The sequence below is a fragment of the Silene latifolia genome, chromosome 3 (assembly GCF_048544455.1).
Source record: "Silene latifolia isolate original U9 population chromosome 3, ASM4854445v1, whole genome shotgun sequence".
Taxonomy (NCBI): domain Eukaryota; kingdom Viridiplantae; phylum Streptophyta; class Magnoliopsida; order Caryophyllales; family Caryophyllaceae; genus Silene; species Silene latifolia.
In genome coordinates, this window is record NC_133528.1 from 113,483,323 (window position 1) to 113,510,458 (window position 27,136).

General features: G+C 35.4%; 1 protein-coding gene across 2 annotated transcripts; it reads right to left on the reverse strand.

Annotated features, from left to right (window-relative positions):
- Positions 1–15,893: 15,893 nt before the first annotated feature.
- Positions 15,894–24,033, reverse strand: LOC141647858 (sterol 3-beta-glucosyltransferase UGT80A2-like). Of its 2 annotated transcripts, none has more exons than XM_074456217.1 (14): positions 23,440–24,033; positions 22,087–22,241; positions 21,572–21,814; positions 20,969–21,080; positions 20,088–20,258; positions 19,413–19,476; positions 18,972–19,029; positions 18,708–18,882; positions 18,481–18,611; positions 18,188–18,290; positions 17,880–17,956; positions 17,304–17,351; positions 17,064–17,213; positions 15,894–16,475 (listed from the first exon to the last, which is right to left on the reverse strand). In XM_074456217.1, the coding sequence occupies exons 1-14, from the start codon at positions 23,567–23,569 to the stop codon at positions 16,263–16,265; spliced, it is 1,830 nt and encodes a 609-aa protein (XP_074312318.1). In that variant the 5' UTR covers positions 23,570–24,033; the 3' UTR covers positions 15,894–16,262. The 2 variants fall into 2 exon arrangements, with proteins under 2 accessions (XP_074312318.1, XP_074312319.1); XM_074456218.1 differs by lacking the exon at positions 23,440–24,033 and adding an exon at positions 23,104–23,336.
- Between the last annotated feature and the right edge of the window lie 3,103 nt (positions 24,034–27,136).

The following is a 27,136-nucleotide window of genomic DNA, read 5'->3' on the forward strand; positions in this document are numbered from 1 at the left end:
TCTGGTTCATTTTTGTATAACTTTAGTCCAATTTTTTGTATAACTTTAGTCCATTTTTTGTATAACTTTGGTGCATTTTTGTATAACTTTGGTCATAAAATGTATAACTTTAGTCGTAAATAGTTAAAAAATCAAACAATAAATATGAAAAATATGAAAAAAAAAATAATAACAAAAACCAAAAAAACTCATAATAACAAAAACAAAAAACCAAATAACAATAATAAAACCAAAAAAACCAACAACCCAACCAAACCCGAAATCTAAAATAAACCAAATAACAAGATTTAAAACCCGAAATCTTAAAAAAAGTATAACAAGAAGAGATTTGAGAAAATGAATAAAAAAGGAGAAGTAACAAAATAAAAGAAAATAAAAGACAACAACAAAAAATGAATGGAAAAAACAACTCAAAACATGAAAATAAAGACCAAACGAAAAAAAAAAAAAAAAAAAAAAAAAAAAAAAAGTTGGCGGCGGTGCGGTGGCGGCGGTGTGGTGGCGGCGGTGGTGGGCGGTGAGTTGGTGTCGGGTGGGATAGTGGTGGGTGGTGGTGAATGAGGAAGAGAAGAATGAATGATTTATTTGGGTTTTTTGATTTAATTGGATTTTTGGGTTTTTTGATTTAATTGGATTTTTTGGGTTTTATTTATTTATTTGGGTTTTGGGTTTTTTATTTATTTGGATTTTTTGGGTTTTTTATTTTTGGGGTTTTAGAGAGAAGATGAGTTGTGTGATATATGAGAGAAGTGGATGAGAGGAAAAGAAGTTATAGTGAATTAGTGATTAATTAGAAGGATTAGTGAAGGAGGAGAGAATGAGTGATATTAGTACATAAACACACTTTTGGAGGTTGATCTTGGCCATCCATCTCCCTCCATCCAATGGCTCACAATAGGACTTATGGACTCAAATATATAGAGGACCTTAGTTGATCCTTCCTCTATATATATATATATATATATATATATATATATATATATATATATATATATATATATATATATATATATATATATATATATATATATATATATATATATATATATACATGTATCGTATTACGTATTATTATTATCATTACAACTTATTATTATTACGTAATTTATTTTCGCAGTACCCATTTTACTCATTTCAGTACTTTTAGCACATAACTTTCCATTTCATACCCCTAACTAAAAAAAAGCTCTAAACCTAATTCTCTCCCTTTAAAATTAAACCTCTAAAATTAATCAAATTTATTCAATTATGATGATGATTTGAATGCAAAAAATGTAATTGATTGGTTAAATGTAAGTTATTGATCAAATTAATAATCTTTTTTTTTAGTTAATTTCATTTACGTTTTGATTTTTTATGCTTAGTATTAGTATTTGTTGTTAAATTGTGGGCTGGCGGCATAAGTGGCGACGTAACCGAACAAAGGTGGATGACGGTGTATTTGGCAGTGGGCGTCGTTCGTGAGGGCATGATAAGAAGTAATGTGTTTCGATATGGTGTAGAAGAGGGAGGGTGACAGGTTCGCTGGTGGAGGGAAAAAGGATGGTGCATACGGTGGAAGGAAGGGGTGTCATTGTAGGTGGAGAGTCGATATCACCGGAGAAGGGATGACGTTAACGTCGTCGATAATGGAGAGGTATGGGTGAAGGGAAAGAGGCGGAGGGAGGCAAGCTATGGTCGCCGACGATTTAGAAGGAAGGATAAGGTCGTCGTGGTGGACTTGTGGGTGGGTGGTTGTCCGGAGGCGGGTTGGTGGTTGTGGTAGAAGAAGTTGGGGATGATGGCTGGTGGTGGGGAAATAATGGCTTTTTTTTCTTTTTCTTGATGCAGTACAACAAAGGGTGAAATGAGAAGGGTAATTTGGGAAAAAGCGTACTACAATGAGTAAAATTTGTACTGCGAAAATCACCACCCTTATTATTATTATTATTATTATTATTATTATTATTATTGTTATTATTATTATTATTATTATTGTTATTATTGTTATTATCATTATTATCATTATTATTATTATTATTATTATTATTATTATTATTATTATTATTATTATTATTATTATTATTATTATTATTATTATTATTATTATTATTATTATTATTATTATTTTATTTTTACGTCTCATACATAACTCGTAAAACAATATAATATAGAATATGTAATTATGAAATACGGGGTATTACAATCTTCCCCCATTAAAATGAACTTCGTCCCCGAAGTTCGCCCCACTCTCTCATTTCCTCAAGTCTCCTCAAGTCTCATCCCCGATTCTCAAGTACTCTCTCGAGGTTCTTACTGCCACCATCACTCTCATTATGCCAATATGATTCTCACCTCTCTCACTAGGCTCACACAAGCTAACACGTTTTTCTTTATCGTATATCCTCTCTTTACTCACACGCTACTCGTGTGCATATTACGCTCGTTTTCCTGATTTAAATTCCCAACTGTTACATTCACTCCCTGTAAAAGAGAACTTCATCCCGAAGTTCAAATAGAAAACCTCATAGTGTGCTCTCATACGTTCATTACTAAATTCCACAAATGATTATGTTCCATGTTCAACACTCTCTCTTACTCATAGCAAATCCGTAATCAAAACTGATATAGTTATAATTCCATTGATATAATCCCCCATCTATAAGCCTCACAAAGGTCAAGTGTCAGGTTAAACCCATGGTTCCAATCTAAATTCTATAAACAACTTCCAGTATATGTGGGTTATATGTAAACATATCTATCATGAGGTATAACTCGATTATTATTACGTATCTATATCACATCAAATCACATACATTAACATGTATGCACATCAATCACGAATATGCGGACTCTATGAAACAATCAAACAATGCAAAATTTCTCGTTATGTGACTCAACCATATTCAAGATTCTCATTTCCGGACATCATGCCACGCATATACCGCGTCAAATCCACCACATGATCACACATGTGTTTCCATATCCGTTCTCATCCATCATCACCACTTCCGCTTATACAGAAGGCCATAATCAAAATCATGCAAACGATAATGTTAAAAGGTAGGTTAAAAGGTAGGATAATCCTACTCGGTTTCAATAATGTGGTCATAATATATGTTGTGGTTAATGTTGTAATTAGTGTCACATAATTAGAGTAATTGCATTTTATCATGTTTAGTGAGTAATAGCATCACTAAGGAGATAAGAATGTCAGTTGAATTGCATTATAACATGATATTGGTTAAGATGACTTGATGAGTCGGTAAGTGGCATATTGTGTGGTATCTTGCATTATTTTATTTGTCATGTATATTGGAGAATATGACGGTTGTGATTGTTTGGTGGTGTTACTTGGTTATTGAGGAGACGTAAGACGGTTGAGAGACCGTCTTACGCTTAAGTCGCCTCTTGGAGCTTCTCACTCTAAGAGAGGATGTGCACACTTATGCATAGTGAATGAGGTTGGGGTTGCATATTAAGGAACATTACTATTGAACACGACTTGGAAATTTTAGTGGAACAATGAGAAAGTAATTGAGGAACCTAATGGTGAAATAAGACGATAACTTGGGTTGACTGATAATTGAGATATATGATGGTGGATTTAGTATTACCAAGTTTGGTTTTCGCAGTCATGTGAGTAAGAGTGTGACGTGTAATGCTTGAGGATTCAATCATATTGTTGAGGTATTTGATCATTAATGTTATAGAGTGCAACTGTTAAATTTGAGTAGGTGTATATGAGTGTGAAAGTGATTATGTGAGAATCCAACCCTATGAGTGGTAGTATAGATGTTATTGTAAAGTTGCCTCCCAATCGTCAAGTAAAGCATCTGTGGTATACATCGTGAGCTTGTTGTAGTATTCCATTGAGTTGACATGTTGTTATTGTCATAGGTGATAATAGTACCATGTCCACGAGCATACATAGATGCGATGAGTAATAATGTGATTATTGTGTTTCACACTACTATATGTTTGTTGGTAACGGTAACGTGGTACAGTCATCGGGTATAGGGGAATACAATCCTTATGAAACGGGTTTGAATATCATGTTATATCACGTTTGCTTTTAGTTGGGTTGTACTAATGGCCATAAGGCCGTAAGTTTGTTTTAATTTGGTTATTTGATGATGTATTAGTCACCATCAGGGTCTATGAGCAATTGCGTGATGAAATATGAAAATTTTGAACCGAGTTGAGAATGAAAATATTCTAACCAGGTGACACTCGACCAAGTGTGCCATGTACTCGACCGAGTGGTCATGCACTTGACTGAGTGGCCTCCTACACTCAACCAAGTGGACTGCTTTGACTCTTGTTCTGTTCATATTTGACTGATTATTGAGCATGTACCCTTATTTAGCGTTTATATTAGTTGACTTGTGTTCGGATGACCATGTTGACCTTGCATGGGTGATATTTTCTGAATTGTTTATGTTTGATTATATGGTGTTGTGTTTTACAAGTAAATAGAAATTGTTGATTCAACATGAGTGGGTTGATAGCAGAAATGAGACGATAATCTTGTTTGATATGTGTTAATCAACGTGAGTTCATTTCGTTGTGTAAAAGTAAGATGAAAATGCAAGTTATGTGTTGTATAGTGATCGTCTGCATGATTTTGATTATGGTCTTCCGTATAAGCAGAAGTGTTAGATGATGCATAGCACCGGATATGGAAACACATGTGTGATCATGTGGTGGATTTGACGCCGTATACGCGTGGCATGATGTCCGAAAATGGGAATATTGGATATTGTTGAGTCACATAACGAGTAAATTTTGCATTAATTGATTGTTTCCTGGAGTCCTCATATCCGTGATTAATGTGCATACATGTTAGTGTATGAGATTTGACGTGATATAGATGTGTGATAGTAATAAAGTTATACCCCTGATGAATACGTATACACATAACCAACATGAATTGTGGAGTTATTTATGGGATTAGACTTTCGAACCGTGGGTTGGACCTTACACTTTGACGTTTGGGAGGCTTCCAGAGTGGGATTATGATAATGGCATAATACGATATGAGATTTGATAATGGAATTGCAATAGGTAAGAGAGAGTGTCGAACCTGAAACATAAGTATTTGTGAAATTTAGTAATGAACGTATAAGAGCACACTATGAGGGTTGATAGTTGAACTTCGGGACGAAGTTCTCTTTTAGAGGGAGTGAATGTAACAATTCGGAAATTAAGAAAAGGGGAAGTACGGAATGTGAGAAAGAAATGAAAGTGGAACAAAGAACTTTGATGTGAGAGTGATAATTAGAAAGAGCGTATACGGTTGACAAGCATGTGAGGCGAGAGATAGTACATAAGTTCAGTGATGAGACTGGAGGAAAAGACAAAGTGAGGTGAACTTCGGGGACGAAGTTCATTTTAAGGGGAATACCTCGTAAATTCTAGAGCTAGTACTCGGTCGAGTGGCCGAGTACTTGACCGAGTAAACCTCACTCGACCGAGTGAGGGACCGAGTGACTCTGTAAATTTGTTAAAGCTCATGATTCGTAGGTCACTCGACCGAGTGGACCGGGCACTGGACCGAGTGTTGCGGAAACCGCTAAGTTTTAATGCGTGAGCTTTTCTACTGATGAGCCTTAACATATATATATACTCTATTTTCTGATTTTTTCCATTTCCTAACCCTATTTCCTTCTCTCTAAACTCCTCCTACCTCTCTCTACAATCTCTCCTTCTCAAATCCTAAATCTAAAACTATGGGTGAAGAATTTGGATGATTCATTCACATATTCTTGTTCCTTATCACTTGGTGAGTATTATTCTACCTTTTTCCCTTTAATTTGGATAATTCGTTTTAAGACACAAACCCTAGGATTTGGGGGATTTGTATGGGTGTTATTAATTAGTGTTTTAATTAGTATTAGGAGTAATCAATGGGTAGTAATGAAGGGTTAATTAGTAGTATTAGTTGTTGTAGAATGTGTTGTGATAGTTATTATCGAATTATGTAGGATGAGACTGTTTTATGATATGGATGCTTGGTGGTTTCGGATTTCTTATGAAGAATGCTAAAAGGTAGGTTAATCCTACTCAGTTTCAATAATGTGGTCATTACATATGTTGTGATTAATGTTGTAATTAGTATCACATAATTAGAGTAATTGCATTATATCATATTTAGTGAGTAATAGCATCATTAAGAAGATAAGTATGTCGGTTGAATTTCATTATAACATGATATTGGTTAAGATGAATTGATGAGTCGGTAATTGGCATATTGTGTGGCATCTTGCATTATTTTATTTGTCATGTATATTGGAGAATATGACGGTTGTGATTGTTTAGTGGTGTTACTTGGTTATTGAGGAGACGTAAGACGATTGGGAGACCGTCTTACACTAAAGTCGCCTCTTGGAGCTTCCCACTCCAAGAGGGATGTGCACATTAATGGCTTGAGTTACGAAGGGACCCGTGTGGTTGAGACACGACGTCTGGCAGGGGATCCGGTTGGCTTCTGGACTCGGTACGTCTGGGCGTGTCTCGATACCTATTTGTGGTTGTTGGTATGTCTGGGCGTGTCTCAATACTAGTGTGGTTGTCGGTATGTCTGGGCGTGTACCGGTACCGGAGTGGTGGTTGTTTGATGGCATTTCATTCGTATTATAATCATGTTTCATACTCACACACTTTGAGTTGTGTCACACTTTATTTATTGAAACTGACGTTTGTGTGTCTGTGTAATTGTCACCTATTTCCGGGGTGGCCTGTGTCGATCAATATGATATTTCCGATCATATGGGGAGTAGGTTAAGTACAGGTTATCTTTGATGGCACGTGGGAGACGGGACGAGCCTTGATGACATCCGAGTCGAGTATAGTTGGCTAGAAGAGTATAGTAGTCATGAGTTGTATCTTTTATTTGTTCATTTATGGTTATGTAATTCACTAAACTTATCATTTATAATAAATGTTTCTTGATTGTATCTTCGGTTTACCGCCTCAGAAAACCGAGATGGTAAGATTCCCCTATTACCTTGGCCGGGTAAGAAGGGGGTGTTACAGGACGGTTGGACGTATGACGCAGAGATGGAGTCTAGTGTTCACGAGTCAGATACTTTAGTTGACCATGTCATTTAATAAAGTTATTTGTAAACAGTTACACTTTGTCAGTTGGTTTGATGATTATATTTCTTTCAGTTGGGACTGGTTCACTTTAATGATGTAAACTTTATTTATAGTACCTTTTGATTGTGTTACTTTGTTATTCACTGCCTCGACTTACCGAGATGGTAACACGTTTATTTAGTTAAGAATGCCTTGTTAAGGCTCCTTCCTAAATGGGAGTGTTACAATAAATCAATATACGTGACCCGAGCCCTTCGCATATAGGACAAATCACAATGTTTAGGAGGGTAATTACGACCTTCAGGGTATCTTAAGGTGTTGTGCTTGTTTTCATAAAAACACTTATTTGATATGGAAATTAAAATGGGATGACGTCATCTACAAGCTTTAAGTTCGTACTCATTTATATATTATAAGTCGCTACCTTTTTGGGACATGATTAATTATTAAAATGTATTATGTACATCAGGTTTAGTATCTTCTCGTACAATCTAACCAATAAAAATCTCTTTTTCTATTCCATTTTGCATATATTCTTGTTTAAGACATAGATATCCGATCCTTGTTAAACTTAAAATGGGTCAAATAAGATAGATAAAACGAAAGTATAATGCATTTAGATTAGCAAAAAAGTTTGTCCGACCTATGTAAATGGGGTGCTATTTATCTCATTTTACACTTAAAATAGATATGTTAATTTTATGGGAGACTTACTCTCCATTTAGATACTACCTTGTTATTAATGAGAAGTGTTGACTATTTCAATCTCTCATTGACTAGGAATCTAAGACGTGTATATGATAACATAATAATACATCGGCGCCCATCGGGTGAGAAACAATAAAAATCTCATTTTCTATTCCATACTCAAAAGAGTCATAACCGGTTAAAAAAAAAGAAAAAAAATAGAATTATTTATGCGATTTCACCAATTACTTTCCGTTCCAACAAAGAATACCGGTTAAATTTGTCTTGTTATTAAGAAGGGTTGACAATTCTATTATTATGTATCAGTTTCTGGGTAAACCTGAGAATTTTACTTACGTAACTATTGTAGATCAGTAAGTCATTAAGTGTTCCTTAAAGTGGTTTTATATTTAATCCGTCTTAAACTTAAGACAGATAGTGCTTTTTTAAATGACAATTTGTGATTGTAGATATCATACATAAATCTTGCTCATTCAACTTTTGTGGAGTATTTATTTCAAGGAAGAAAAATTCTCTAACGGTCCACCATCCTAATAATACCTAGTCAAACAGAATCACTTGTGCTTGCAAGCATTAAAAGATCTTTTTGGCTAAAATGCTATATTTGATTATTTTCCATTGTCAAAATGAGATCTGCTAGGATTTAGCAAAAGTACTTCCTAAATGCTAGGAAATTAAACACCATTTTGTTAATAAATTATAAAAATTAGTAATATATTTATTACAAGGGAAATCTTGGATGGATTGCTTTTATGTAATTGCAAATTAAACAATCAAATTGGAAACACCAATGTAGGCTCTCCACCCCAATATTTTATTATATATGATCAAATTGAACCTATTTCTTAGCATTATTACACAACTATTATTATTATTTCCCTAAATTGTAAAATTTTCTCAAATCATGGTAAGGAGAGTTGAATTGACACGCATTGATGACGAGCTTAGTAGGCAACTATCCTTTGCTAAGAGGAGAAATGGACTGATTAAGAAAGCATTAGAGTTGTTTGTAGTCTGTGGTGTCGATTGTGTTTTTATATCTTTCTCGCCTTCCGGCCGTCTCAGTTATTTCTTCGGTGACAAAAGGTATTCTTTGTCGCTAGCGCTTTGACTAAAGAAAGCGATACATTTACTAGTGTAATAACACATTTGTATATTGAGTTAATTTATCAAAATTCATATGCATCATTCTAGCTCAATGACTCTACTCAATAAATTCCTTACTTGGAAAAATTATTTTTATCTAGGGCTGAAGAAATTCTGGCTCGATTTGCTGCGATTCCGGCGCATATTCGACGATTGTAAGAGTTCATGATCCAACAATTATTCTCTTTATCCCCGAGGACCTTATGCATTCGCGTGTGTATAACAAGCATTTTATAAAGACAATAATCATTTACTCGTGAAAATAGTATTACCCTTACTCTTTGGAAACAAAAGTAACACATTCCAAAAAAAAAAAATTATGTACGATAATGTTAAAAACATTTTTATATACAATCATGCAATGAATGTCATACGTGCTAAAATAATCTTAATATATACAAATGCTTTTATAAGATTATATCCTTAAACCAGTTTAAAAGTACTCACGTAATACGTCATAAATTGTATATCGCATTCGCAACAAGTTGTCCATGGTCTTAGTAAAGACTTTATTCCATAGACCAGTGAAATAAGTACTTTTTTGTCTCAGTTATTTACTTATCTTTTACATTTTCTGTGAAAATCAGTTTAATTAAAGGTAAACAGATAACTAAAATGGAGAAAATAACTGCTATCTAGAAATGGTAGATGATTGACATTTGATTATTTTCTACTTTAAATAAATATACATTGATATATAATCAAGTGTTCTTTGTTTGATTTGTATTTGTTGCAGCCATTTGTCCGAGCAAGAGGTAATAAACAAAAACTTATTTTAATTTTCAGAATTGTAAAAAAAAAAAAAACATTATGATCAAAACTTTATTAATTAAGAGTTGTGAATAATGGTAGAATCAGGAATTGCTTGGCATACTTAACGAGCTTAAGGAGAGAACGGACGAGCAACTCCAGAACGACCGGTAATTAAACAAACCTTCATATTCCATTTTTAGTTCGCGATTTTATGAATTGTAGTGGTCACTATTCACCAAAAGGTAATCACATTTTTCTCGCCGCACATACAACGGTATTACAATAGAATTTATGTTGGAACAGTTAGTAATATGTTGTTTTGAGGCTAATTAGTTCTTGTGTTTTAATTGGTGCATTACTCAATATCCACGGGACGCCATCTCGATTTTTAGTACTGTTGTGGTAAGTCAAACTCGATTTTTAGTATTGTTGTTACACCTTTTTAATCAAATCCATCGTGATTTCATGTAATTAATTAATTAATTAATTAATTAATTAATTAAAGACTATATATTTTCCATGTACGGTGAAAAATTGTCTCTATATGTATGAAGTCATAGACTTGTCAATGATTCGAATAAATTATGTTGAGTCAGAATAATATACATATTTGATTAATACTGATTTAGATTAGATTATGTAAGAATGAGGTAAAAAATACATTATCAAATGTTTTTTTTTACCCTTGTTCAATAAAAAAGATATATTCTTTATTATTCAAAATTTAGATCCAATATTACATGACATTTTTCACTCATATGTATGTCTAAACATTTAAAATATGACCCTGATTTTTTCATAAAATCTACGAGTTATTTTACGTTCGGTCATATATAAATACTAATCAAGATATTAAATTACGTGAAAGTGAAGTAAAAAAATACGTTATTATAGATTTTTCGTTTTGCCCAATTTCTATAAAATGATATTAGCCATGTTTGGTAATGAGTAGATTGTTATAAGCAGAAACAGATTGGTCAAGCACATTATAAATGACATCTGCTTGACAAGTTTGACTAGAATATTTCAATTAGTAGATTTAGGCCTCATTCTTTATTACTAAATTCTGCTGAACTGAACTTATAAAAACTTAACATTTATGATCTGAACTGAACTTATAGGAGTTGAACTGAATTTACAAAAACTCAACTTTTCTGAACTTAATTTTGCTGAACTGAAGTTATAGAAGTTGAACTGGACCAATAAGAGCTCAACTTTTCTGAACTGAACATATAAGAACTTAATTTTTCTGAACTGAACTTATAAGATCTTAATTTTCCTTAACCGAACAGATCTTAACTTAAATTACTTAATTTAATTTCACTTCATTATTATTATTATTATCTTTATACCTAGCTCTATTACCTGTGAAATTCACGGGTTGTTGAAATTAATTATTTTTTCTAGTCTAAGTTTTTTTTAAAAAAAATTATATGAAAATACAATTGGGAACCTCTTTCTTATAAGTTATTACCCATTTTCACTTAAACGCGTGAAGTAAAGTAAAAAAAAAAAAAAAAAAAAAAAAAAAAAAAAAAAATTGACATTGGCATATGGCATATATCGTTGAGCCTCAAACATGATTCTTGAAAATCCTTACGATTACCATTATAAATTTTGATTCATATATTAAAATCAAAAGATCTTACACCTCTTACCCTTTTGCGCTTAGAAATAAAAATAATATTACTACTTAATATAAAACTTTCATCGAAAATCAGATATCAATTTTGATGATGTGATATTTCGAAGTATTGTGTCAAACTCAAATATTGAAATAAAGCTCATGTTTTCGCGCATTTGTTGATTGTTGAGATAACATTGTTCAATTTCACTTTATTTAACAAAAATTTACATCCTCTAGTTAGTGTCCTGCATATACTATGACATGCTTCGAATTTGAAGGCTACACCCAAAACATATGAGTAGGTTGATCTTGAATTCTTGATGCCAAAAACAACTAAATCGACGAATTTATCCCGATCTTGGTATATCTCAAATTTTGAGAAATGTTTGAACAAAAATACGGCAATAAAGTGTCAGTTTTACGTCAGTGGCTTTTTTATAATACATGAAAAACTCTCAAATCCATATTAAAAACTTACTCTCATAATTAATAGTAAAATAAATGTAGATAAGTGAATGAAAAACTTTTAAAATTTCATAATTTACTCTTTAAATTATCATGAAAATAATTAATCATTTCAATTATGTCATTTAGTCTCCCAATTTAACTTTTCTCCAACTCCCACCGTCTGTCTTCCTTAATACTTTTCTGTCATTTATATTATATATTTTCTTTAGGTGTTAATGATTTTTATCCATTAGGTGATTGTTGATCTCAAAATAGAGATTTGATTATATTTCTTTTAATTTGTTATTAAATATATATTGTTGTGTAATTGTATTATAATACTTCATTTATCAACCTACTTAGAGTGACTCTTTTCTTTTCATGTGTATAATCTCATTTCTAACATATATAATTCATATATAAATCAAGAAATGGTGGAAATAACTGAAAATCAAAATAGAACTTCAACAAATTATATAACTAAATTCAAAATCAATATTCCGACTAAATATTTATATACATAAATCAATTAGTGAAAAAAAAGAGTGAAAATTAAATAATGCTTCTCTATATGCCACTTGAAAAAGGCGAATACTTGCTAAGTAGTAGTGTAGTACCTTTTTGGATCTCTCAATCAGCCTACACAGTATGAAAAGTAAACAATATACAAATCAATAAATAAGCATATTATTTCCCTTAGGTTAAAAAAGATATAGATTCTCCATTTGTCCCAGTTGTTTATTTTGGTTTGATTAAAATATACATGACCTATTTTGTTATGTTCATAATGTTACGTAATTATGCATGAATATTATGCAGGCTCTACAACGTGAAATCACAAGGGCGAAAGCAGAGCTAGAGAGTGTAACATCTGAAATAAGGTTGTGGTTATTATACTTGTGTTTCTGGTTTAGCAACTTTTTTCAAATTAGTAAATGCGTATATCGAGTAATCCGAAAACATTACTATAATACGGAATATTTAATAATTTTGTGATTTATGTTGTGAATGTAGTAAAAATTTCGAACCCTCCCTAGATTCAATAATTACAATTGAGGAAGCAAATATTTGTGAAGCAACACTTGAGGATACACTTGCTAGAGTTCAACAAAGAATGGTACTCCTACTACTTTTATATGATTTTGGCCTTCAATGTCTGATATTTTTTTTCAACAAATTTACTGTTACTTATTATGTGCCAAATATGGTTTTAGGCAATGTTCTTATTTACTGTAATTTTACACAAGTTGTTTTTCCAAGGCCGAGTGACTTTGGTTCACACTCGGCCTTAGCTCGCGTAAATTAAAGTAATGGAATATGTTGAATGTTGTAAATGGTTTATTGGTTTGTGTGAGCAGAAGGAGCTATCAGAAAATAATGAGAATGATGCAACTCAAGCATCTGGTTACAGGGTAAGAAGCACTTGTTATTTACTGTAATTTCCAAAGTTGCTCATTCAAAACCTACATGATCATCCTGTCAACAAATTTGAGTATAATGTTATACCTACCTATGGCTCAAAGATTGAAGCTCAAGAAGATCATGAGGGCGAGCCTGGTGAAAACTCCGACAGGAACAATGACCAAATGCTTATTCAGTCTCCTGCACAGAACAGGTACAACTATATACGGAGTATGTTATTGAGCCCTTAATTCAAATGCAAGCAACCCTTTAAATACCAACGGTGAGGTCGTCTGAGTATTTGACCATACGTATGTATAATCAGATAGACTTACATAAGAATTTGCAGGGTTTTGTTATATGATCTAACGAGGTTGATTTATTACATGATAACAGCCAAGTTACATTTAGGGAACGAACTCCCTCCCGAAATCCATTCTCAGAGATGATTAATCCTTATCCTCAGCAGGGAACCACATTTTCCAATCTCCTAATGGCTGCTGATGTACCAGAAACCTTGTCTCCATTAAATGTATGTCCCAGAACTCAAGTCATCTGCTAGAATTCGAATTTGAGATTTTAATTTCTTCAAAAATGACAGGAAATTGTCCCTCATGCTCCTTCACTGCCCTTATTACTGTCATCTCAGCCTCTTGACCAGAACAGTCGAGGCTCATTCCAACAAAACCAGTACAATTTATTCCCAGACAGTTTCCCAAACACCCATCAAATCTATCAGTAAGATTATAATCCCTCTCTAATCACATAATTACTTGTATTTTAATCATCGATCAATACAGTTATGATTTTACTCCCATGTTTTGTTTACAATTTTTTTTCACAGAAATGGTCATATACCGGAAGTCATCGACCTAAATGGAAGCAGTTATGGGACTCCAAACGGTTACTTTTTTCCAAATTCAAACCTACCATCCCAACAGTATCATCAGCTTCCTGCAAACCCATTTCAGGCACAATCTTCAAATACCATTGCAGTTCCACCTATGCAGTCCCCTTTTTATCAAATATCAGTAAAGCGCGCCTTAATCATCTGTTTATGTTTCTATACATTGGTTAATTATCTTATAGTACTAAGATGTTTTTTTTTTAAAATTATGGCTAGCCACATATGCACCTAGGGGAAAACTGTAGCATGGCGCCATTCAATGGTCCTCAATGGCCTAATCAGAGAGCTTTGCAGCAAAACCCGTCTCTATTTGGGTACTTTCTGCTATAATGATAGAACCATAAATGGTTAATAACACTTCTTAAAACTAATTACTCCCTTTACCTGATCTTGTACCATTTTCAGACAAAGTGGTGGCTATCCAGAGATGTTACCTTCGGTTTCTGAAATGAACAACATTTATGCTCAAGATGCAGCATCGTCAGCGGCCTACTTCAGGCCACCAAATCTGCAGATGAATCATCAGGTATTCCTTTAACAATTTTCTCATATACTTCTTCAGATTAAAGAATTGACTATATACTGCGAGTAATTTTGTTGGATTAATTGTTCTTTCTTCACCGTGAAAATCAGTCCATGGGAGGTCACAGTGTACGGCCTAATTTTGCTCTAAATTTACAAGGGCCCTTATCAAACGCGATCCCCGTTAGTCCCCTAATCCTGTAATCCTGTGTAGTGTAATAATTGAAAATTTTCACGGTCATGTTATAAAATTTATGATCTGCAAACAAATTACAGCAAGGATTACTAGGAAACCAAACGCGTGGTATACAAGGGCATCTCGAGGCTGTTGGATCACCAGCGTTTTCAAACAAGGTCCGGCCAAATTTAGTTGCGAAATTTTTACCCTACAAATATTTTAAAAATCACACATTTTCCAACCAAAATTATCTAGCATTTAGCCATAGTGACAAACATTAGTTGATGTATATATATGTTACATAACCTGCAGAGAAAATCACCATGGGTTAATGAGGGTGGCATAGCACCAAGACAAACAAACAACCAAAGCATGCATCCAGAACCGAGGTAAGAACTTGATTTTCACAAGACAGTATACGGAAAAAATAAACTAAAATTACCGGACTCGAACAAATGCAGGACTCGAACAAATGCAGTTTATAGCAATGCATATGAAATGATGGGTTTACCTATTGATCCTCATATTAGGATCTTTGAGGCGATTAGTGAAAGAGGTAGACACTATTTCAGATTATAGTATCTTTCTTTCGAGATGTTATAATTTTATTTAATTGGACTAATCTAAGAACTTCCTTTTCATTGTGCAGAAGGAAGTGACAGCAATCATCAACAACCAAATGATCAGTGAAAACCACCCTCCATGCTTAATCCATCCTTCCTATCATTGGAAGTTTGTTTCTCGACATCGATTTAGTCTACCATCACAGTTAGCAGTCATTTTCTAAATAATGAAACAGTCTGAGTTTAAACAAGGATTCATTCTCTTTTGTACTTGTATCAGACCAAACCACATTGTTTTTTAAGTTTCTTGTTTAGAATATACAGTACTTAGTTATACTTGGTACTTTAAAAAAACAAACTTTATACATATGCAATGTACTTGAACCCTGCATTTTCAGGAGCAATACGGTCATAACAGCGTACTAGCTGATTTTTTATGTTATCAATTTCTCCTCGCGTTTATATTTTCACTTTTGAATTCGATGATCAAGCGTGATTGACCATCAATTTGTAGATAACGTGAGAAAATATTGGTCAAAGTTTATATATAAACTAGCGATATAAACCAAGATCACATAAATTGCGTCCAAAGAACTCATGTTCTCGATCAATGTTATATGTTCAACTTTCATCGTCAACAATTACAAGAAACTAAAAACATAGAAATTGTGTGCAAGAACTTGTGTTCTCAATCAGAATTAAATGATCAGGTTTCAGTATCTGCAAATCTGTATTCAGTTACACGTAAACACAATAATTCGGTCTTTGTAGTTGTTTACTGTCCTCAAAAAAAATCTCATTGTCAGGAAACAAGGTTAGACTTTAGAACAAGGACATGTACACTATGGCCTCACATCTGTATTTCTCATTGTCAGGAAACCGGGTTCTCAAGTCCATGTCATATGTCCTGATTTAACCGAGGAATTAGCATTAGATGATTTGGCCAGTACCCGAAGCCGAGACTTTGTCTGAGCCCCCAAACCACCCTCGAAGTGATAGATGTGATTTATGATGCTTATGAGCCTCGGGGTGGTCCGGCTCAACTTTTTCCCGTGGGAACTGTTTGTAGAACGAGTTCACTGCTCCCGTAACTCCATCTTCATTTTTTAGTGAATTTGCAAGCTCAACAGCACATTGCTTAACCTACATTTCAGCAAATTACTGTAAGATATGAAACAGCGGCGGATCCAGAAAATTTGTTTTTGGTGTCTCTTCAAAAATTGCAACATACTCCCTCCATTTTCCTATTTTCACCCCATTTCCCCCTTTTGGCAAATTATCTATTTTCACCCCATTTCTCTTCTTTCCTTATTTAGACTACCTTTTTCATTCTTTAATCATTCTTTTCACCCCACTTACATTTCTTTTATTACTTTTTCATTCTTTAATCATTCCTTTCACCCCACTTACAACTCTTTTATTACTTTTTTATTCTTTAATAATTTTTCTTAATGTGTGTGTAAAAAGAAATGGGGTGAACAAAAAAAAATGGAGGACAGGAGCTAGTTCCGTATCTTTAAAATAATTTTAAAGAATTGGGGTGAACAAAAAAAATAATTTTTCTTTAATCATAGATTAAATTTTATTAACGCCAAAATTGAGCAAAATGCACATCATTTTTTACAAGTGTTCCTGGACCCATGAATCAGGACAAGAGCTAGTTCCGTATCTCGTCTTCAACAATATTTCGAACAAATTGAAGATGAGACCTCTGCAAAGAAGCATGTTTACCTTGGGATCCTGCATGAAGCGAATGGCAGAGACCAGTTTCTCAAGACAAAATTCCTCAACTGGAATAGGTGACGGCCCCACACCTTTTTCATGCACCCGCTCTCCCCAGAAAGGTTGGTCACCGAAAAATGGCACAATTGTAGTTGGACACTGGGTTGAAAAATCAAAGTGACAATAGACTATCAGAAGCAAAGTAGATGAAAGAATATAAGATCAATATAAGTGCAGAAAGCCAGTTACCGCAGCTTTAAGACCAGCAGCAGTTGTACCAGCACCCCCATGATGCACCTGCAACAGCAAGAAGAATGCCTCTCAAATGTACACTATGATGACAACATTTTGCAATGGTTCTAAGTTCTAGAGTCTAGCACGTAAGGTGCGGGGACCAAGGTATGCACCCTCAATTTTAGAGGATAGATGAGCAGTGTCTTGAAGACTTTCTTTCACCTATCATAGTGTAAGGTGTCGAGACCAATGTGTTGAAAACATAAATGATGGTAATTAAAATTGCATTGACTATTAACTGCTACTTCACAATTTCAAAAGCACAAGGAGGTTAGTGAGTCATTTCCTATCTTCCAGCATATCTGAAACTCTGAAAGTCAAATAAGAGTGAACTTATGGTTCCGTGGGAAACAGAAACCATCCCTCTACTTCAATCAAAGAAGAGAAATTGGTAGGGTATAATTGGATAGAAGTTGATGGTTGTAGCAAAAAGAAACCAACTTCCGATTCCCCATGAGGAACGAATCATCATCCACAGCTGCACACTGCAGGGAATCACAAAGAGTAAATATGTTTTAAACAAAGTCTTACCACAGCCGCACACTGCAAGAACAGCCAGTCATGAGGAACATTGTCCAGCAAGTACACAAAATCCTTTGCTTCAGCCACTGGGTTTTAAGAAAAAGTGAGAAAAGAGTAACTTCTTATCAATCATTTTTCCAGTGTTCCTTTCTTAGAAAATCCTACATCAAATTTCTTACATCTCACTATAAGTCGAGAAGAGTAGAGGACTCATAGTACTGAGTCTAGTGTTTGAAAATACAAGAGAAAAGGAGGACTAGGAGGGAAATTTCAGTCTTCAAAGAAAGGGAAAAGTATTAAAAAGGTGAACATCTTACAATTGCCAAGACCACCCCAGCCTTTATTGATGATTCCTCTTTGTCCAGTTAATTCTAGAGCTTGTACAATAGTCGTGGTCATTTTTCCTGGGTCCTGAACAGGCTGTCATGATTTAAAAAAAAAAAAGAGGTAAAAATCAATATTGCATTCAGAAGGATAACATGCAGGTTGATATCTTGACTTCATAAGAATCCTTCAATAAACATCCTGCTTAAATAAACTCCTACAGAAGAGGAGCATATAGATCTAGTGATTTCAAGTAAAGAGCATGAAAACAAATAGGAGTACTTACCAGACTTCCAAATCCGATGTAAATTGGCTTTTGACCTTTTTTAAGCCAATTCATTAGCTCTTGTGGAGGCTTGTAATCAGAAGCCAGATCAAGGAAAGAGAAACCAACTACATCAATTTTGGGCCCCCAATCTGCATGGCAGTTACATATAAGATATAATGAGTAGGTAAATGATGGAAAAAATGGAATATATCAGTATGGGATGTCAGGAAACGCAATTCACGGACCTTTGGGTTTAGGGACAAGGTGAGGACTCCATATATATCCGTAAGGGATATCAGGAAGAGAATGATGGGGACTTAAATAACTCACAGGTCTCAGCTTCAACTTCTTCTTTCTGAATTGATTTATCATATCCCGTATTCCAAGCCAAATCATTACATCAACAATTTGGTAGGAAAGCTGAAAGCATATGCTGAATTAGAATAAATCTTAAAAGGAGGTCACCAAAAGTTGCAGATAGTCTCAGGTAGTGGGGAATCAGTACTTACTCTATAAGCAACCTGTTGCCTCACACGGGACAAAGGATGTGGAAATTTACTAGTAGGCCTGCAAGGAAGAGCATTTTCATGTTTGCTTGATTTATAACAAATGAGATGGATAAGAATACAGTCTCCAATATATATGTATATTCAAAAACGGAGAAACTATCTTGCTTCCATCAAGTACAAATCAATTGATAAATATCCTTAAAATCCTTAAAATAGTTACAACTGTTTAGGATCTTAAACTCAAGATATCATCGATGAACAACTTTAGCAACCTATTTAATCTTTAAAAAAAAAAAACAAAGACAAGTAAATTAAAGCTAGGTATTCTTCATCACCCAAAAAAAAGATACCTCCGTTCGTAGTTTATCATACCCAGCCAGCAAAGTAACTTACATGACTGACAATAAAAAAAGCATAATATTTAATATGAAATATACTTACGTCCAAGGCATTGTAAAGAATATATGAATTGGTATTTTGAGTGCCTCAGCAACATCAATATGTCCTGAATCAGAATTTAAACATGTTAGCCTAAGTGCACAACTCATCTTTTAAACATTGCATCATCTACACAAATCCGTAAACTTAAATGCTCCAGGAAACAATTAAGGACATCAATAAGTGGACCAAACAGGGTAAGGAGCCAAGGAAAATGGGCTAGTAGAATGCCTTTTGAGGCTATGATATCTTTTGTCTGAGGGTTAAGCATTGCCTTCCATGAGGCATTCTGAGTCTCTCTGAGTATAGCGGAAGAATATAATTTTGCAAAGGTACTGAAACTCCTTCAATAAATCAGTGACCAAAACTTACACAAAACTAGAGTTATTTCAAGATCTGTGGCTATACTTTACCCATTTACCCAGGTTCAACACTAACTCGAAAAAAAAAAGGAAAAAAATAAAACAAATGAAAGAATTCTCTAAAATTTTAGTTGACTTCTCAAGTAAGAAGCTTGAAATTGGACAAGACAAATTTGGGATTTGTCCATGTGTAATTGTGTATGTATTAAACTATTAATGTATGTATTTATGCATGCATGCATGTAGGTAGGTATGTAGTCGTGTGTACGAGTATCTATCAAGAAACCTACAAAAAGAGAGGTAATGCGACTCTAACCATATGCTGGTGGATTTGCAATTATTGCTTCAGCATTGAAAGGAATCTGAGTTTCAGGATCAGGATCCTTGCAAGCAGGTAGCAAGGAAAATATAATATCCCTTAACTGATGCCTCTGGATGTGTACCTCTGATGGTTCAGAAGGTAAGAAGCCCTTGTTTTTGACCATATCTACACAAATGTCAACAACTAAACAGTGAATAAATGCAACAACAACAACAACATTATCCAAGTGTCGCAATGGCTCCCACAAATTGCGGGTTAGGGGGTGTCGGATGTACGCAACCTTACCCTTGAGTTAGCAACACAAAGAGACTGTTTCCGAATGACCCAATATAAAATTTGCATCAAGAACTAATTCGAAAACTGCTACTTCACAGTAGAAGAGCAGACACTTTAGTGAGCCATTTTGCTTTAAACAAAAGAGTAATGTGTCTTTGGTTCCATGGGAAATGGAAACAAATGCAACCAGATATAAGAAAGAAAAATTGCTATATCCCAGATTTTTCTGTTTCACTTAGATGAAGTTACTCAATCTAAGCATAAATATCAAGCTTTTGTACAAGGAAAACAGTGTGATTGCCTTTGAAGCTTGTTGAACATGGGCATCATCCTTTTTGCATCTTTAACTGATACCCCTTAGTAATCAATCAAAGAAACTGATCTGATTACACCCTTAGTAATTTTCTACAAAATCTCAGTCACGTAGGAAAGCTCGCATATTAACAAGTAGGGAGCTCTATAGCATGTCAAGAAAGTATGATAAATCATTAAATAGCGGCATGAAGGATCCCTATTTCTGCTCATGACTACATACTACCTTCTCTTACAAGAAGCTGGCATAATACAGAAGTCTGAAAAGAGCAACATAGATGACTTACAGCCAATAAGAATTTTTGGATCTCCTCCTAAAGGAAAGAACTCCAAGCCAGAACTTAAAACGAACTCCTTGAAATTTTGATGAGTGGCTAATCGAACTCTATGTCCATATTCCTGTAAAAAACAGATACGTCCTGAATTTGCAGCAATATTAACACTCAGTGGTCGCACAAAAGAAATAGCGACTCACTTTAGAGTTTACTTTGAGACATAAAAGCATTTTCATGAAGAAAAGAGCAGGCTCGATCCACCAACAAGAATATGAGAATGGAATCAGATGCAACTATGAAAGACAGAAACAGATAACAACGACACAATTGATAGTTCCGATATCTGTAATTAGTTCGCTATGAGGATTTCTTAGTTATCCTCCAGTACATTATTCCCAATTTATTATTAGAGTAGGTACGCCTATTCTCATCTAATGAACAGACCCAACAACAGTGTGGAACATATATCAGCAACATCACTTGAAAATATACTCGCACATGTAAAGCGTTCTAATAATCTCAGGTCACCACAGTAAAGTTAAGAAATTTCAAGGAAACACAAAACATATAAGAAAGTAGCATGCAAGTAGAAATACAGAAAATAAGACACAATACCTGCAAACGCTTCCCAATGGCAATAAAAGGCTGTACGTCTCCTCTGGTTCCAACAATTAGCATCACAATTTGCATAGGAGGTAGATCTTGAATGTCACTAGGATCATGTTGTTCCAGTTCTGTGACATGACCAGAGCCCACTCCAGATCCCAAATGAAGGCTTGGGTCTCTAAGATCTTCAGGCAATTCTAATTCTACAGTTCCATCTTTTTTTACAGTTGCCATCCTGTTCATCCATTTCCGCTGGACATACATGGAGGCTCATTGTTAAGCAAAGAAGTTCGAGTCCTAATTGTCCTAAATAATTGTTATTTGCTTTGACAGTAAAGTGCTTTCTCTTAGCCAGCACATGGAGAAAGTCGTCTTTTGGGTAGGTAACAAGAGAAGACAGTTGATCGATTAGCAGCTAAATGCTGGATTTTAAATGAGATATAAAGCAAAACATGCACTAAATTACCAAGATTGGAATCAAAGTTTGGCAAATAAAGATCATACAGCAAAATAAAAGGTGTAACCTTTTTCCTCAGAGAAATACTTTCATCGAAAAGTTTTGATACGAGTCCACTAAATGGGTAGTGATGTTTGGAACGGCTGGGTGTCTCAAGAAGAGTAGGAGTTGAAGATTCCTCAGTAGCATTGTGCTCACTAGGCCATTCCATGTCCGAAGATCCTACAAAAAGCCAAGTAACTGATTTGCTAGAACCAGTAGCAATAAACCAAAGACTGAAACATCACGCCGTATGCAGTCTTGGAAAGAAAGTAAGATTTACTTTAGCAGAACAAGGAGATGGCGTTCATGAAATACTAAGAGAGTGACACAGAAAGCCTATTTTCAATTCGCTTATATTTTTCATTTTTACATAGCTAATTGGTTTCATTTAACGCCCAAAGTAGACAATTCTTGACCTTCAAATCAAACTGTTAGAACTCAAATCATTGTGAGCTTATTCTCAACTAATACAACAATTAAAGCATATGTCAACAAGGAACCGGTCCTGCAAAATGTCATGTAATGGCATTGTTTCTGAGGTCATCAGTAATATCTCAATTCCTGAAGCACCAAATTAAGCTACACCATTACTATCCTAGGCCATCCTAACCAGGTCAAAACATCGATGTTGAATCATGATCTACGAAATACTCTCTCCGTCCCGGTCATTTGTTTACCAATTCCATTTTGGGTGTACCAGCCAATTGTTTACCTTTCTATTTTAGGAATGCAATTGATGGGCAATTTGATCCTCTACACCCAATTTGGTCCTCACCCTTTCTTGGTCTTTGTGCCAAAACCAAAGGTAACAAATGAGCGGGGCGGAGGGAGTAACAAATGCGGAGTAGTATCCAATTACTTTTGCAATTTTACTAACTAAATGTAACCCTATCCTGATTCCTGCCAACACCTTGCTAATCTTTGAAAACTTTGATACATTCCGCAATTACACCACCTAAAAGCACGCCTATACCTCTTTGTAAATCTCTAAAACCCTTCATACTATTTTTTATACGACAAATACGTATTAACGTATAGATACCTGTAATGCCTCTTTGTATTTATGGAACAGAAGCGTCAAGAGATTTGGAGGGGGGTAGTATAGACTATAGACAATCACATTACGCAAGTAAGGACGAATAAGATTTGGTAGAAATATTGTTTTAGACTTTTAGTCAAACAATTAGTTTAGTGTAAGGCAGTTTTATACAAATATTGTGAAAACGAGTATTGTGAAGGCGGTCTTGTACAAAAATACAAGAAAATGATGTTTCTACAATATACTTGTGCAAGTCCGCCTTTAAAAGGTCAAAATGTGAGTTACTGGGGTGATGATAATTGACAATTCCCAGTGAAGTTAGTTAAAAAGAAAGGATACCAGAAGAATTAGTGGGAGAAGGAGAAAAGATTTGAATCTCGGAGTCGCTGTCATGGTGATCGGCGGTAACTCGGATGGGGGTGCCGGACCAACCGCTAAGGTTGAAATCATCACTTTTGTTTTGCATCATCGGAAATTGATGGAAATGTGAGTAGAATCCCTCAAAATTAGTCGAATTTATCAAGTCAATTGTTGATGTAACAATTGATCGCCATTGATATAGGGAAGAGGAAAGTGAGAAAATCAGGAATAGGAGTTGTTAATTTGATACACAAGTTGAAGAAAGAAGAAAGACCAATTCTATTCTATTGTATATGATTATTTATTTACTCTCTGGTTTTGGTTTAGTTGTTGAACTTTGCAAGTAGTGACAGCGACTTTGCTAGAATACAATCATACATACAGGTCGTCTCGTTCTTCGTTCGTTAGTGGAGTATAATTGACTTGTAATTTAATGCCTATTTGCTTTACGTCTTCTTCATTGTGTTTCAGGTTTCTTCAGTTTGCTTGCAACTTGTATCTCATTTCATGCTTTCTTTTTACAGGGTTTTGTGAAGATCAAAGTGAGTGAAACACTTTTTCCAAGGAAAATTTATGGTGATGTCAAAAAAAAAAAATTCTTATAAAACAATTTTAATAATCTATTTATCTATGCAAATTTGAAATGTGAGCGGATCACTTATATGTCCAACATAATTAAACATTGCTTTCGTGAAGCCAACAAGGTTGCTGACTTCATGGCTTCAGTTGGACATTCATGTCCAACTCTTTCGAGGTGGTTTGATAGCCGGTGGCTTCAACTTACCTCCCTCATTCGAAAGGATGAGATAGGTTGGTCCTACCCTAGAGGATCAACCTAGTTTTCTTACCTAATCACAAAAAAAAAAAAAATGTCCAACATAATTGTTGATGGTTATTAAATTGACAAAATCCTAGACGACTTACCATAAAAAGTAAAAAACAGGGAATGGAGCTACGCTAATGATTTGGTCGCAAATATGTAGACTTGAGCTACCCCAAAAATAAAGAGTTTTCTATGGAGAGCGTACATATAAGTGTTGCCTTGCTGCCTAAATGTGCAACCGTGCAGGGACGGGTTAACGATGCGGATCCAACATGGCAGTGATGTGATCGAGAGTGATACTCGTTGCTTCAACGATATTGATCGAGAGTGATACTCATGCTTTGCTTGAGTGTGTAGTTGTCCATAATATTTCGGAATGTACAGCGTTGGAGGAGGAGGTTATGGGGTGTCACTGTGTCGTCTTGGGAGTGTAGTTGACTGGGTGGAGGGGGTCTTTGAGAGGCTGGAAAAAGAAAGAGGTAAGGATGAGGATGGTCATTCTTTGGGCATGTTGGAATGGTAGGAATAAGGACTATCATGGGCAGGGGTAGGAAGAAACGCGGAGTGTTGTGGACAAAGCATTGAGTTATTAGGAGGCGTGGAGGAAGGTATAGGTGAGCCGTAACCCACATTCGAATGTGCGTGGGGATGATATGGTGAAGTGGAGACCACCGACAAGGATGTTTGAAAACTAAATATTGTAAAATATTGGCTTAATTTTACTTTTCAGAGATAGCGTTGTAGCGGAAATAAAAACGATATAAAAGGATATGGATAAGTTGTGATATCTCGCAAGATTAACAACTAAAACTAGGATATACTCAAGTAATCTCGAAAGAAAAACCGAATAAACAAGTTTCAACCTCGCAAGGATGAAAGAACAATTAAACTCGCAAATTTAATTAGGGTTCTTCGCAAACAAATTAATTTTATTACTCTCTCAAAAATAACGTGTATAATAGGCTGTCATCGAGCTCATATTTATACGGCTACAATCGACCTCTTGCTCCTAATAAAATAATAATATCTTACCTAAACTAACTAGGAAATAATAACAGCTCTAACTAGAATTAGGAAACTACTTTTCCTACCTTATTAGACAATAATAAAATAACATTAAATAATAACAAACCGACTCAATTTAGGAAATAATATTAGACTCAAACTAAGGAAACATTGCTATCATATGGTTCTAAAAACCGTGTTCTTCGCTTCGTGTTCTTTGCTCGGCCTTGATTCCGTGTCAACCAATGCTCCCGCATCACTAAATCTTGATGGACCTGTGTTGGGAGAAAATGGGGTGCGATTTTGGGTCAAGTTATTTGTGTCCCCGGCACTCGACCGAGTGTGATATTTGTGATTTTTGTGTCGGTCCGGAGTGATGCACTCGGCCGAGTACGAGTAGATACTCGACCGAGTGGAGGTTACTCGGTCGAGTGGGTTCCATGAACTCGACCGAGTGTTGTGTTTGGCAGAAGTATTATTGTTTTGAGCCGTAGGCTATGTGCTTACGTTTGTCTTGTTATTTGAAGCTCAAAATGCCGTCAAAGAGATCTTCATCTGCGATACGAGCCGCTAACATGTCTACCGATGAGGTAGAGAGGTTGACTGAGCAGGACGAGGCGCTCACTGAAGCCCTTAAGAATGTAGGAAATGGGAGAGAGGTGGTAGTAGATGCATCCGCTATTAGCACAGCTATTGCCCGCCATCGCCCCACTAAGTATGAGGGAACTGGCGCACCGAATATGCTTGACAACTAGATTCGTGAAATGGAGAACATAATTGAGATGGTGAACTGTCCGGAGGACAAGAAAGTGGATCAGGCTACTTTCTACCTATCGTATCAAGCTGGGTTATGGTGGTATCGTGAACGGGAAGCAATGAAGGATTACTACAAGTGGGAAGGTGAAACGCCGATTTCGTGGAATCGGTTCCGAGGAGAGTTGAGAGACAAGTTTATTCCGGAGCACATTCAGAGCCAGCTAAAGGCAGAGTCCGACTCTTTCGTCATGACCGACGAAATGACAGCGGCAGAATACTACATAAAGTTTAATGAACTGTCCACTTATGTTGAGGAGCTGCATCTGAGTCAGCAAATTTTGGTTGTTCGGTTTGAGAAGTGGTTGACACTTGACACTAAAGATTCTGGAGAAGCTACCAACTGGGTTGCTCACTGATCTGCAGGAGGTGTGTGCTAGAGCAGGACATGCTGAGAGATTGGTCAATATGGCGAAGGTGGGTGACAAACGAAAGACGGATAGTGAGGGTGGTGGTCACTGTAGATACCTCATTTCTGCACCTCCCGCAAACCACCCGGTGATGATTGGGCCGCATGTTTGGTACGCGGAACGATTTGTGACAGTTCGTAAGATTATCGTCAAGTGATTGCTCAAATATTAATGTCTACCTCTTAGTTGTCATCTACGTGCCGATACGGTCGTTTTGGCAGTAATTAGAGTACATTCGGAGTCCGGGCCTAAAACCGTCTCCATTTTCTGATAACCGTTAAATCTCGAGTCAGAATGTTCTGGAATGTTCCGGATATTTCTATTCCATATTTCATAAATTTTATCTTTTAGTAAACAATTTCCCGTAATATTCACATAAGATATTAAGGAAAACCGAATTATTTCCGTCCTACCATAACTCAAACACGGAGATCTTTCTTTCGCAGGAGGAAACCACTTGGGAACAGACGCAGCAGGTGCTGCGCCTCTTCCAAGAGACGCAGTGGCTGCTGCGCCTCTTCCCAGGCCCTTTTCTACGTATTTCTCGTATCTTTTTCATATCTTTCCGAGATTCACTTCCAAAGAGTCTCCGAAACCCTAATTCATTCACGTGATTAGTATAAAT